This window comes from Electrophorus electricus, chromosome 19 (genome assembly GCF_013358815.1).
Source record: "Electrophorus electricus isolate fEleEle1 chromosome 19, fEleEle1.pri, whole genome shotgun sequence".
NCBI lineage: Eukaryota > Metazoa > Chordata > Actinopteri > Gymnotiformes > Gymnotidae > Electrophorus > Electrophorus electricus.
Window position 1 is genome coordinate 12627430 of NC_049553.1, and position 12777 is coordinate 12640206.

Here is a 12777-nt window from a genome sequence, read left to right on the forward strand (position 1 = left end):
AATTCTACTCAGGTCCCAGCCAGTCAAAGGGGAGGAGCACCATCAGAATGTAGTGGACTCTAAATGCACAGAGCAGCGTTAGAACCAGTGAACTGGTGACTACCTTCAGGGGAGCATTCAATACATTACACTCAGTTAGCTAAAGTATCAAGGTTGAAAACTAAGTTTTTATAATTCACTTTCAAATAAATCAATTTTGACAATTATTAGGCAATTATTAAACTCATGAAGACTGCATGAAAATCTATTGGGATGTACTAGGGCAGAAGCAGGTTTGTTTCTTGGAAATCCAGATTTAATTCTATGACTGTGGAATTACAATTTCCGTAAGAACAAGAGCAGGTTTCCTTTAAGTTTCTTACAAATAACAGTATTTCTGGATGCATAGTAAGAATATTATCTGAGCATTCTGAACCTAACATTTCAACTCAAAAGAAGATGTAGTAAATGAGGCTAATGAACACTTCGTAGGTTACATGCATCAGTATCTTTCACAGGGACTGAGATGTTAACAGCTGTTGTGTGGAAAGCATAAGCTTAATTCACAAGGTGTCTGAAGCGAAGAGGCTTAATCAGAGTGTGACAATGTGGAAGACCAGTGTAGTATTCCCTCTGAAACAATTTCTAGCCATGATAAATGTAATTTATATGACATATTAGTGTAAATAATGTCAAACCCACTAATGAAATGAGAAGTACTTGTTCAGTCTTCACTTTCATAGTATATTACCTGCTATATCACCTGTAGCTGTGTCACCTGTCACTTGACTTCACAGATCTGCTAAAACCCCAAAAGGTGCTATTTGAATTAACATTTACCTAAACGGGCCAACAATTAGACAAAATATCCAACACAGTGAAAAAAAAACAAAGATGATGGAATCAAATACAATTACATTTGTGAGGAGATGTTCCACCGTGGCTTTTGACCTGAAACAGATGTGGGTGGAGGTGGAGAATTTATAATGTAGGCATCCATTTTGTGCCACCATAAAAAAAATTTAAAAAAAAAATCAGGATGCACATGTCTCTTCAACCTGAACACCTCTTCTTTCCTTGACTCTTACAAGTACATTTAAAGAAATGAGATCTCCTGAAATACAGACATACAATGACCAACAATTGGTCAAAAAATACAACATGCAACAGGAGCAGCAATATAAACAAACATCACATGCACACCCCCACCCCCAAAAGAAAAGTACCAGCAAAAGGAGGGCACCAACCCAGCGCTTGTGTGCGGAGAACATCACACCACCCGGACACCTTGCATCCCTGGAGAAAGGCAGCCACTGTCTCCTCCACAGGGGTCCCTCTTTCATCGACAGAGGTGCGTCCGGTTGCTTCACTTAAGGGCGTGGAGGTGTCGGCCCTCTGCGTCGATGGAGCCGCCCTCAGGTCGACTACGAGCAGAGCAGGTGGCCTCTTCTATTGATGGGCTCCTCTGTTGACCGGGCGACCGCCTCCGTGCTCCCAACTGCAACACGAAGCACGACAAGCCAACATGAGCCTGGGCGGGCCTCCAGGTCAACACGGCGGTCAGGCGTGTAGTGGAGAGCTCCTGGAGAACAGGGCCTGGGCAAAAATCAAAACAGAAGCATCTGCAACAGCAACACTGACCATAAAATAATGGTTTTCAAAGGTGTGAAGAATAAAACTAATAACAGTTTATATATATTGCTACTAGATTGGGAAGGAGTAGCTCGGTGGTTAAGGTGCTTCACTTGTAATCGGATGGTTGCTGGTTCAAGCCCTACTCCTTCGAAGTTGCTACTGTTGGACCCCTGAGCAAGACCCTTAACCCTCAAGTTGTATTCAGTCAGAATTGCAAGTTGCTTTGGATAAAAAGCATCAGCTAAATGCCATAACTGGATTGACATAGATGAAAAAATAGCAAATCTCAATGCTATGATGCTTTTGGCAAATGGGGCCCAGCACTAATCCTGTCAGTACAGGAACAAGCTCTGAATGCGAGATCATAATGGCCAGTAAAGAGTTTTTCAAAAACATTCCCCAATCAGCCTCCTCCAGGCTCACAGCCCCTAGTGCTCTGATCAGCACGGGAACCAGCTTTGCCCTTGCAATCTTTTTCAGCCCTTGGTGTTTTTCAAGGTTCTCATGCTCCTTGGTCCTGATGTTGCAGTCACTTGGGGTTGCTACGTCTCTCACTACAGCCTGCTTCTGCTCTTTACCCATCACTACTATGTCCGATTGGTTAGCCATTAGGATTTTGTCAGTCTGGATCGGGATGTCTCATAGGATCTTAGCTCCTAGCTGACTGAATAAATAGACCCAACCAATTTAATTTTGTTTTCCTAGAGCGCATTAGGTGAAACATTGTGATAAGCAGAGTTTAGAGTGTATCCTGAAAGCCTGGACATGACATTGTTAAAGCTGCAATATTTGATTCAGCCAGCTGAACTAACTTAGTATTCCAGTAGCGTAGGTTTCATTTCAGCTTTATTTTTTTGGGGGGAAGAGAGACTGCTCACACCACCCAACCCAACACATTACATGACTAGTGTGAGTGGGAATTAGTGGGGTGTTGCCCCCTGCCCCCTGCCAAAAAATAAAAAATAAATAAATAAAATCAATAGTTTGAACTAGCTTAGTATTAGTTCTAACTTAATTTGTACTAGGTCCAATAGTTTCAGTTCAACTTGTATACTGGGGAGTTTCCATGAACAAACTCCAGGTGTGTAAAAACTGCAGCAGTTTCCTTGGGTTTCACAGTTCGCAAATGACTTCCTGACCACACAGACCTCCTAGACAGGTACAGCAACACTGTGATGGTTTATTCTGGGTTCATCGTGGGAGTTTAGCATTTGGTTGATTTCATTAGCACTTACCTGGACTACTGTGACCTTTTTAAGGAGTATTCAAGCTAAAATGGCCAGTGGCAGGTCAAATCACTGCTTTTTGCTGTCTCCATAGCTTCAGAGATTTTTGGTAAGTCTCAGATCTCGGTGTCTCAGTTCAAACCCAAAGATGCAACACAAATAGTAATTAAGAAATACTTTTGGAAATTGCAAATTAGAATAGTACTGAATTTCTAGAGAGGTAGTAACTGCATTCTCTCCATTTTATAAAAAGCAGAAAATCTAGAATTCTGATCTAGAATTTTATTCAATGTTATTCACCTTTTTTCCTTCTTTAAGCTGTGCTTGTGATATCTGTACCAGCTAATTGTGAGAATTAAACACTATTTCAGCTTCCCAGACACGACTGGAAAAGCATTAGGTGTTGTTTTGTTTTTTGTTTTTTATTTGTGTCTATTTTCCAACTATTCCAATTAATAGTCCAGTCAGTGAACAAATAATGCATCATTTCAAATGAATTGGTATCTAAAATTGTTCTGCTGCAAAAACAATAAACAACTAGTTAAGCTTACGGTTGATCTTTTCTCTTTAGGGTCCTGGCAAAGCAATCACATTAAAAAAGAGTACTTTTCAGTGAATGAAGCCACGTGCTCACCACATTGTACATCAGGGTGGGGTTCCTATGGCATCCGCTGCTTCAAGTACATTGCCAACAGTACAGACTGGGTCTCTGCTGAGGTAGGTCACGCTAACTTCAACTAATCTGAAGAAGAATTCATGGCTAGGGTTTTTTTAAAAATCCTGATATTCAACTATTTCCTTGTTCAGTCATTTGCTTAACAAAATATTGGATTAAACCAGTCTACAGTATGTAATAATCACATTCACCTTCATACAGGAGAACTGCAAACACAAATAAATAAACGCATAAATATTGCTTAACTCCAAATGTCTCTCCGCAGCCTGTTTCATCCAAAAATGTGTATTATTTGCTAGTCATAACTATTTATTTAGACGACTACTAGAAAAAGGTCTTATGTCTAGTAGTCATGTGCACTTAACACCTCTAATGGAATAGATGCTTATCTCTGATGCAGCACCCATAAAAACCACAACCATTTAACAGAATATGAAGAGCAGCTTGCTGAGAGAGCCTATCTGTCCATCTTATCCTGTCATCCTACAATAACAGCAATAACATTGCTGGTCCATGTATGCCATCTTGACTTATATGTGGGCAAAACTTTGCACCAGAAGACCTTCTAAAGAAGCCCTCAGTTAAGGTGTTTGAAAGATGATTTTTGAGTCAGACAGGAAAGTATCAGAGGTTTGTGTGTGTGTGTGTGTGTGTGTGTGTGTGTGTGTGTGTGTGTGTGTGTGTGTGTGTGTGTGCGCGCGTGTGTGTATTCTTGACATCACAAACAAAATGTGTGAAATGAGGGGGAAGGAGCTAAAAGCCTTTTTGTTTGTTGCCAGTTTGTTACCAGTCCTCCTTCCTTATTTTAATGTTTTACAGAATTAATAAATTATTGGATTGTTTTGTCAGCATAAATGAACGATACACTTAATAATAACAATTTATATAATATTTCATAAAATATTAATCCTAATAATATATTGACGTATTAATAATGCAACTTTTTAAAACTGAACACTGATCAAATTTAAGATATTTACTTGTTGGTCTCAAGGTACTCCAACCCTGGAATTACAAGAACCACTTTAGCATCCATATAACTGATTCCAGTTGAGTTTTTTGAGTGGAAGAACATTTATGTACATTTTTAAAAGATATGCTTAGTGTTTTGCCCTTCTTATTTTTGGTGGAAAGATTTTTGTCGACGCTCAGTACATGAAAGAAAAATGCAAAGCTGTCATATTTTTTTTCTCTTCATAGAAACACTGTTTAAAACTGCATGCTAACTTGGTCTCGACACACAGCGAAGACGAATTTCAATTGGTCAAGGCCTTTATTCGAGCTCACGACCCTATGGAGAACCCTACTTGGATCGGGCTTTCTGATTGTCAGGAGGTATGAGAATCCTGAACAGTTTCAGTACCTGGAAGAAACAGAATACCCAACAACACAATTAAGTGCAAGCTTGGGGCTAGGGTTCTGAACGTGCTACCTTAATTTTGCAAGATGCACTGTTTTAAAGCCTGATTCTATTTTAACATAGCAGAGGGTTTGTGGTTTGGTGGAGATTTGAGTATTGCATGTTGACAGCTTGTCCAAATGCTCTTCCACTACATTAAGGCTGTTGTTTGAATACAAGATTTGACTGTAATATTTAACTAATTAACCTTTCAGGCTACAAAGTGGATCTGGTCTGATGGCACAGAATTAAATTATGTCAACTGGAATCCCAGTGAACCCAACCATTTAAATAATGAGTGCTGTGTGCACACAAACTGGTCTGGTAGGTTCATTTAGAAGCCTCTTTTACCTTCTAACTCAATGTCTGCGTAATATTTTCAATTTCCATTTTTTACAAAATGAATACCAAGTCTGTGATTTTCCTTCCTCATTTGCCCCCAGATCAGAAGAAATGGAATGACATTCCATGTACAATAAATTATCCCTTTGTGTGTGCCAAGAAGCCGGCCTGAAGCTTTTTTAAAAAATAATTACCACATTTTTAGAAAATATTCTGTTACAGCATAATCTAACAAGTAGGAAATTAAGCATAAATTTAATCATTTAAAATGCAAAAGTGTTTTGGCACATTGTAGCCTACACTGGTAATGGCATAGTTCACTTTGATAAATTGTAACTTAAGATAGCACTCTAGTACTTAGTTAACATTAGCTAACATCAGCAGTATCTGTATCTGTGGCAGCTAGTGTTAATGGCTTTAAATTTAGCTATCGTAGCATGACCTCATCCCAAAATACTCTCCAATATTCAACCCAGTTACACTCTTGACTGGTGTGTTTATCTCCTTAACATTAACAGTTGGAGGAAAAGCTTGCAAGAAATTTGAACAGCAAGTATATTTACAAGAACAACTCGGAGGCCCACTCGATTTAGCAAGAGAATAACTCATTTATTCATAAGGCGGACATGTTTCATTTTATGCCATCGCCAATCTGTATTTCAACCTCATCCAAAAAGGGAAGAGAGACGACACAAATGACGAGAGATCAAATCCTAAGTAATACAGGAAAGGTATGGCGTTAAACTCATCATTCATATCCAGTAGAGCCGTAGTGTGTATCCAAAATGCTTCCCGTTTTAATATACAATTAGTAATGTTCCCACCTGTTTTATCAAGTGTAACTGTGTCTATCGCAGTGCCTTTGAGTATTTAAATGTTATGATTCAAATGTATAAAAGGACTGGATACTGGCAAATTAACATCCTTTCTTCTAATGCAACTCTTTTGTTTTAATTATCTGTATTTTAAAGGTCTTGATGTCTGTCTAACATAACCTATTGAACAAGGACAGAATAAAAAATAAATTACATTCTTTGAGTTACAAGTGAAGTGGGTTTCAAGTGGGTATCTATTTATGACAAAACCTGTGTAAGGAATGGTTGAGTGTGGAAGTGAGAGAACCTGTACAAGTGAGTAGGGTAATGAAAAGTGTGTCAGTGCGCGAGGCTGAGCTGATCACAAATTTTCTCAACAAAATGTTGTTCCATCAATCCTTCTGCATGCAGATTTAACACTACAGCACAAGGACTCAGTGCCGTCCAACATGGCCACAGGTTCTTTCCTGTGTTGACAAATTAACACATTAGGAGGGAAAACATTTGTTTATTTATACAGAATATGTATTTTTCTAAAAACAAAAGGTTGTTGCTGACTGTGTTGACTGTGGAGCTAGAGGCCCAATGCACATTTAAGTGTCTTCTACTTGAGACTCAAGTGTCAGCTAATCAGGTAACGAATCCTCACGAAGATGAAGTGGATGTGTTATAGCAGGCAAGGCACTGAAATGTGCAAGCGCACAGACTGCATATACATAGATTCATATATACAGTCTATGTGCTGGGCATATACATAGATTCATATATACAGTCTATGTGCTGGGCATATACATAGATTCATATATACAGTCTATGTGCTGGGCATATACATAGATTCATATATACAGTCTATGTGCTGGGCATATACATAGATTCATATATACAGTCTATGTGCTGGGCATATACATGGATTCATATATACAGTCTATGTGCTGGGCATATACATGGATTCATATATACAGTCTATGTGCTGGGCATATACATGGATTCATATATACAGTCTATGTGCTGGGCATATACATGGATTCATATATACAGTCTATGTGCTGGGCATATATATAGATTCATATATACAGTCTATGTGCTGGGCGTATACATAGATTCATATATACAGTCTATGTGCTGGGCATATATATAGATTCATATATACAGTCTATGTGCTGGGCATATATATAGATTCATATATACAGTCTATGTGCTGGGCATATACATAGATTCATATATACAGTCTATGTGCTGGGCATATACATAGATTCATATATACAGTCTATGTGCTGGGCATATACATAGATTCATATATACAGTCTATGTGCTGGGGCATATATATAGATTCATATATACAGTCTATCTGCTGGGCGTATATATAGATTCATATATACAGTCTATGTGCTGGGCATATATATAGATTCATATATACAGTCTATGTGCTGGGCGTATACATAGATTCATATATACAGTCTATGTGCTGGGCATATATATAGATTCATATATACAGTCTATGTGCTGGGCAGAAGGTCTCCAGGGCAAGGGTTGGGAACCACTGTGATAAGGAACATATATCTTTTACAAATATAACACCAGGGTATTGTTTTACATCTGCCATTTCACATCTAATCATCCAAATAATCTATATATATTTTCATTTTAATAATCCATAATAACACAGCAATTTACGTCTCCAAAAAGCCTATATAGTTCCAATTCCTAATCAGAATCAACAGATAATCCCCAACCCTAGAAAACACCACTGGAAGCAAAAATCAAACGTGAAAATACGTTCAAATGTGATAACTCTGAAAGTGTATTTTAATCAAGGAAGCAATCATGTCCTTGTTTTTATATCTGAAATTATTTATTAACCTTGAAGTTTTTGGATGACATTCTGTTTAACATCAGCATGAAAATACCTTTGTTTAGAAATATTCACTTCTCCAGGAGGTAAGCTAGTTCTATAAAATAGATAACACGTAGATATAAAAAAAAAAAAAAAGATAAAATAGATATTAACCTAATTCTCAGGTTAATATAGCACCATGCTTGTAGATAAAGCTGCCCAAGATTTAAACCTGTAATTATAAATAGGTCGAGTATAAAATGAAAAAAGTGATTAAAACAAGCTTTTGTCTAGTTTCTTTTGTGACCTCCACCATGACTTCCATGTATTTCAGGAGGTTCTCTGCCATCCCAGGCCCTGCCTTTAAATTAATTATTGATTGTGAAATAAATAAAAAAACTACAAAATGTTTATAAATAAATGTACAGTTTAAAAATATTCATCTTTTAATGCAATGTTCCTACTGATACTACACTGAGAATTTTTTTAAGCAAAACTGTTGGAGTTGTAAGATGACCATATAATATCATCCCTTCGTTTCAGCCCGTTGCATAACCACAGATGTGAGATGTTCAGAAGGTCGCACAGGAGCTGTCAGGTCCTGCGTTGGGTACCATCCCTACACAGACCGCATTTTATTTCAGCTTGACGCAGCATCTTTGACATTTCCACATACCAAGTTGAGCTGGACTTGGTCTTGCTAAAAATGCTAAAATGAAAGAACAATAAGTTAATCGTTTAGAAATATTTACAATTTATGTTAGATTGCTTTACATATTCATAAGATTCTGTTCAGTATTAAAAATTCAACATAAAACTGCAAGTCATTATATTAAAACGATTTATTAGTATTTTTAAGAATCAAACAGTAATTGTACATTAAACATTTGTCTTTATGACTTTTTAAAAATGAACTTATAAGATTGTTATAATTGAATGAGCTCTGCTCAGATCGGTTGGTTTGTGGCGAAGCTCCGCGATGGTCCAAGAAACAACAGATCACTACGTGATTAGTCACTAAGTGAACAATGAACCGTGTATTGTATTGTCTTTTTGAAATATAAATGCCACATTTACCTGACAAAAGGATTGACAAAGATTGATCTTTTATTGTAGATTTATATGACAACAGACCATTTCCTTCAATGGGACACAGGCAGTAAAATAAAATGATTCTCCCCGTAAGTAAGAGCGGTCGTCGTGATCTCTTCAACACAAAATACATTTAAACCATCCTCCTTTAAGCATCCAATTGTAGCTGTGTTGAAGGATGTGTCAGATCCCAAAACTGATTTTAACAGACATGTCAAATCGTTTGTACTTCAGTGGCGGATAAGCTAACGTTAGCTGGAAGGAGCGAGTTATCTTCTAGCGTCGATATGTACAAGCTGCCAAATCTCTTCTGAGCCAGCTTTCTGATGGGGGTCTTCACATTATATCACGGGTGTTCTACATGAAAAGAAACCCAACTCCCCTTCCCATACCCGACATAAGCATATCAATATAATACATAGAGAAATGTTTAATAAAAAGGTTAAGAAAGGTTGCCAAATACTATAAAACTCTGGTAGACATTCTGACAGGGTATCTGATCTTCTCCGATTTGAGATGGTACGTGACTTCCGTGATCCAGTGACTGCATGTTTTGTAAAATTTCATTTATATGGTGACTATCCTAGAGAAAGTCTCAGAGATTATATGCTAATTTAAAGATGTGCAGCTAAAGATCGAGTCTAACAGAGATGTGGGAGGGTTAGGCTCAGGGTTAGAGAGGTGGGCGGGCTGGGGGGGGGGGTATAATGGAAAGAAATCCAGCTCCAAGACTAAACATTCCCAGAGCTGCAAGTACCTATAAAATAAGCCACTGCTTTTGAGAAGTGTAGATGTCGTGACCACGGTCTAGTGTACATGGCACCATGCAAAATCCAGTACTGTAAGTGCAAAGGTCTATAATGCATATATGCAACAGGAGTACCTACTAGGCAACATCTGTAGGTGTAAGGTGCTTAATAACTGGTGAGTGTAGCAATAATCCAATGGCCTCGCAATCAAAGGATTCAGTGATAGTCAGGAAAAAATGTATATGAGACGATAACAACAATAATGTTACTGTGTTTAATCATCTAGAAAAGGTTTCTACCTCAAATATGCTTTAATTTTTCCCATAAACCTCATTGTTTCCATCAACGTTGAGGTACGACACTTATTCCATTCGTTTTGCAACTTAAATTATGTAGACCCATCAATAAAAGCGTTCACCCCTACAACAGTGCAAACATTTATCAGCAATAAGACATTATTTAGGTATTCTGAAAATTCAGTTTAGCACCTTCCTTATCCTGCCTCCCATAGAAATACCCAAATGTCACAGTGAGAACCCGCCTGATTTGGATTGCGCATGTGCAGAACATCATACTATATTACATTTGTACTGCAATACCTGATTTGAGCTTTGCACGCAAAAGCAAAATAGTTATTGCATTACTTGGTCGATTGCCAGGAAATGCATATCTAACAAACATGGACATTACATAGACGTGATCGTTCAGGACTGAAGTGGTTGTTTGAAAATTATGGCCTGATCTAATCAACAGAAAAACTTTCACTTTATGATCTGTTTATATATAAATGAAGAGTAATTGGCATACAGGCTATTAATACAATAACTAAGTACATGTAGTTTGTCTATGTAAGGTCTTTGAATCGGTCTACGTCATGATTGTAGGTCTATATACGTAATTAGGGCGGTGGTAGTTCAGTGGTTAAGGTACTTGACTTGTAATCGGAAGGTTGCCAGTGTTGGGCCCCTTAACCCGCAACTGCTCAAGTTGTACTCAGGCCTAATGTAAGTCGCTTTGGATAAAAGCATCAGGTAAATGTAATTATTACATCTATAGCCTGTAAGGCCACATTAAAGTACATGACAGAGTAACTAGCCACAGCAATTGAATAGACACGGTGTTGGAGTTTCTTCAGTTTAATTTATTGTGCCGAGACATAGTAAGCAACTACTGTGGGCTTTTAGCGCCCTCTAGTGTCCAGTTATGTAAACTGCCTCCATGTGCAAACAACCACGCACAATTCAACTGGTTTAACAGCCTTGTGTAGTCGCAAATCAGGCAGCCACACATTTCCCCAGTAGAGGGACTGAATTCGAGTTATGGTATGACAAAAATATTTCAAAGGCCTCTTAGTGTGACTAAGAAGTTAAATGACTTTATACCTACAGGAGTCAAAAACAAACTTCAAGATATATTTCATATATTTCAAGATATTGTCATATATTTTTAGAGATGAGAAACAACAGAGGTCAAATGTTCAGTAATTGGAAGTCCATCATAACTCACCGGCTGGTCATATGATCCAGGATTTTATTTTATTCTTTTACACAGTTCACAGGTACTTGGTACCATCTCTCCAAAAATAAGCAAGCCTTACAGAATGCTTGTGTGAATATATGCAGAAGTGTAAATTCAAAATGAATTGTATGAAGTGCACTTGACAAACAGCTATATATCTCAGATATAGGAAGAGGTCTAAGTTGAAACTTGAGATGATCCCCCCTTTTCTAGATTTATTTCTACTCAATAATTTGTTTTCACAGAGAAAGGTGTGATGCTCCCTTCAATGGATGTTACAAAGGCACTTTCGATATTTTTAAGAAAGTAATATTGGAAATATGTAAATACAGCTTGGATTAGTGCTAAAGGAATGGAATCAAGTACTACAGCACGTTAAATTGGATTAATGATAAATTAAACTGATGTCTGAATGACAGTAAAGTTGACTGACTTTGATTATACAAGTAGTGTACAGCTGACCGAGATTACATTTCTCCAAACTCCGATGTGCAAATATACATAAAGGTAAATACACGAGACAAGAATATTAGTCAACATAGACAAAACAGACACCTCAAGGGGGCATCTTCAGGGTCTTCATCTACACACACTGTCATCAAGGGGACATCTTCAGAGTCTGTAGCTACACACTGAAAGAGGCATGTTTCAGAGCAGGAGGATCACACATTTCCTGAAACCATAAAACAGCCTCTACTGAAGCACTGTGCTCTTCTTATGACTTTGCAGTGTTATCAGGCAGCATAGCAACACCACGACAACCACAACAATCCCAATGAGCCAGATGTAGTTTCTGTACACCCAGCTCTCATTTACACCTGAACATTATTATAATAATTATAGTAATTATAAATAGGTCGAGTATAAAATGAAAAAAGTGATTAAAACAAGCTTTTGTCTAGTGACCTCCACTAGACTTCCATGTATTTCAGGAGGTTCTCTGCCATCCCAGGCCCTGCCTTTAATGTAATTATTGATTGTGAAATAAATAAAAAAAACTACAAAATGTTTATAAATAAATGTACAATTTAAAAATATTCATCTTTTAATGCAATGTTCCTACTGATACTACACTGAGAATTTTTTAAGCAAAACTGTTGGAGTTGTATGATGACCATATAATATCATCCCTTCATTTCAGCCCGTTGCATAACCACAGATGTGAGATGCTAAGAAGGTCCCACAGAAGCTATCAGGTCCTGCTTTGGGTACCATCCCTACACAGGCCGCATTTTATTTCAGCTTGATGCAGTATCTTTGAAATTTCCACATACCAAGTTGAGCTGGAGCTAAATGAGCTAAAATGAAAGAACAATAAGTTAATCATTTAGAAATATTTACAATTTGTTAGATTTCTTTACATATTCATAAGATTCTGTTCAGTATGAAAAATTCAACATAAAACTGCAAGTCATTATATTAAAACGATTTATTAGTATTTTTAAGAATCAAACAGTAATTGTACATTAAACATTTGTCTTTACGACTTTTTAAAAATAAACTTATAAAATT

At 37.4% G+C, this 12777-nt stretch overlaps 1 protein-coding gene across 1 annotated transcript; it reads left to right on the forward strand.

The window, feature by feature from the left end:
- Window positions 1-2889: 2889 nt before the first annotated feature.
- On the forward strand, window positions 2890-5481 carry LOC113588163 (lactose-binding lectin l-2-like). The gene is made up of 5 exons (XM_035519996.1): window positions 2890-2899; window positions 3412-3557; window positions 4717-4851; window positions 5131-5239; window positions 5359-5481. Exons 1-5 carry the CDS (start codon window positions 2890-2892, stop codon window positions 5427-5429), a joined length of 471 nt encoding a protein of 156 aa, XP_035375889.1. The 3' UTR covers window positions 5430-5481.
- Window positions 5482-12777: the final 7296 nt, after the last annotated feature.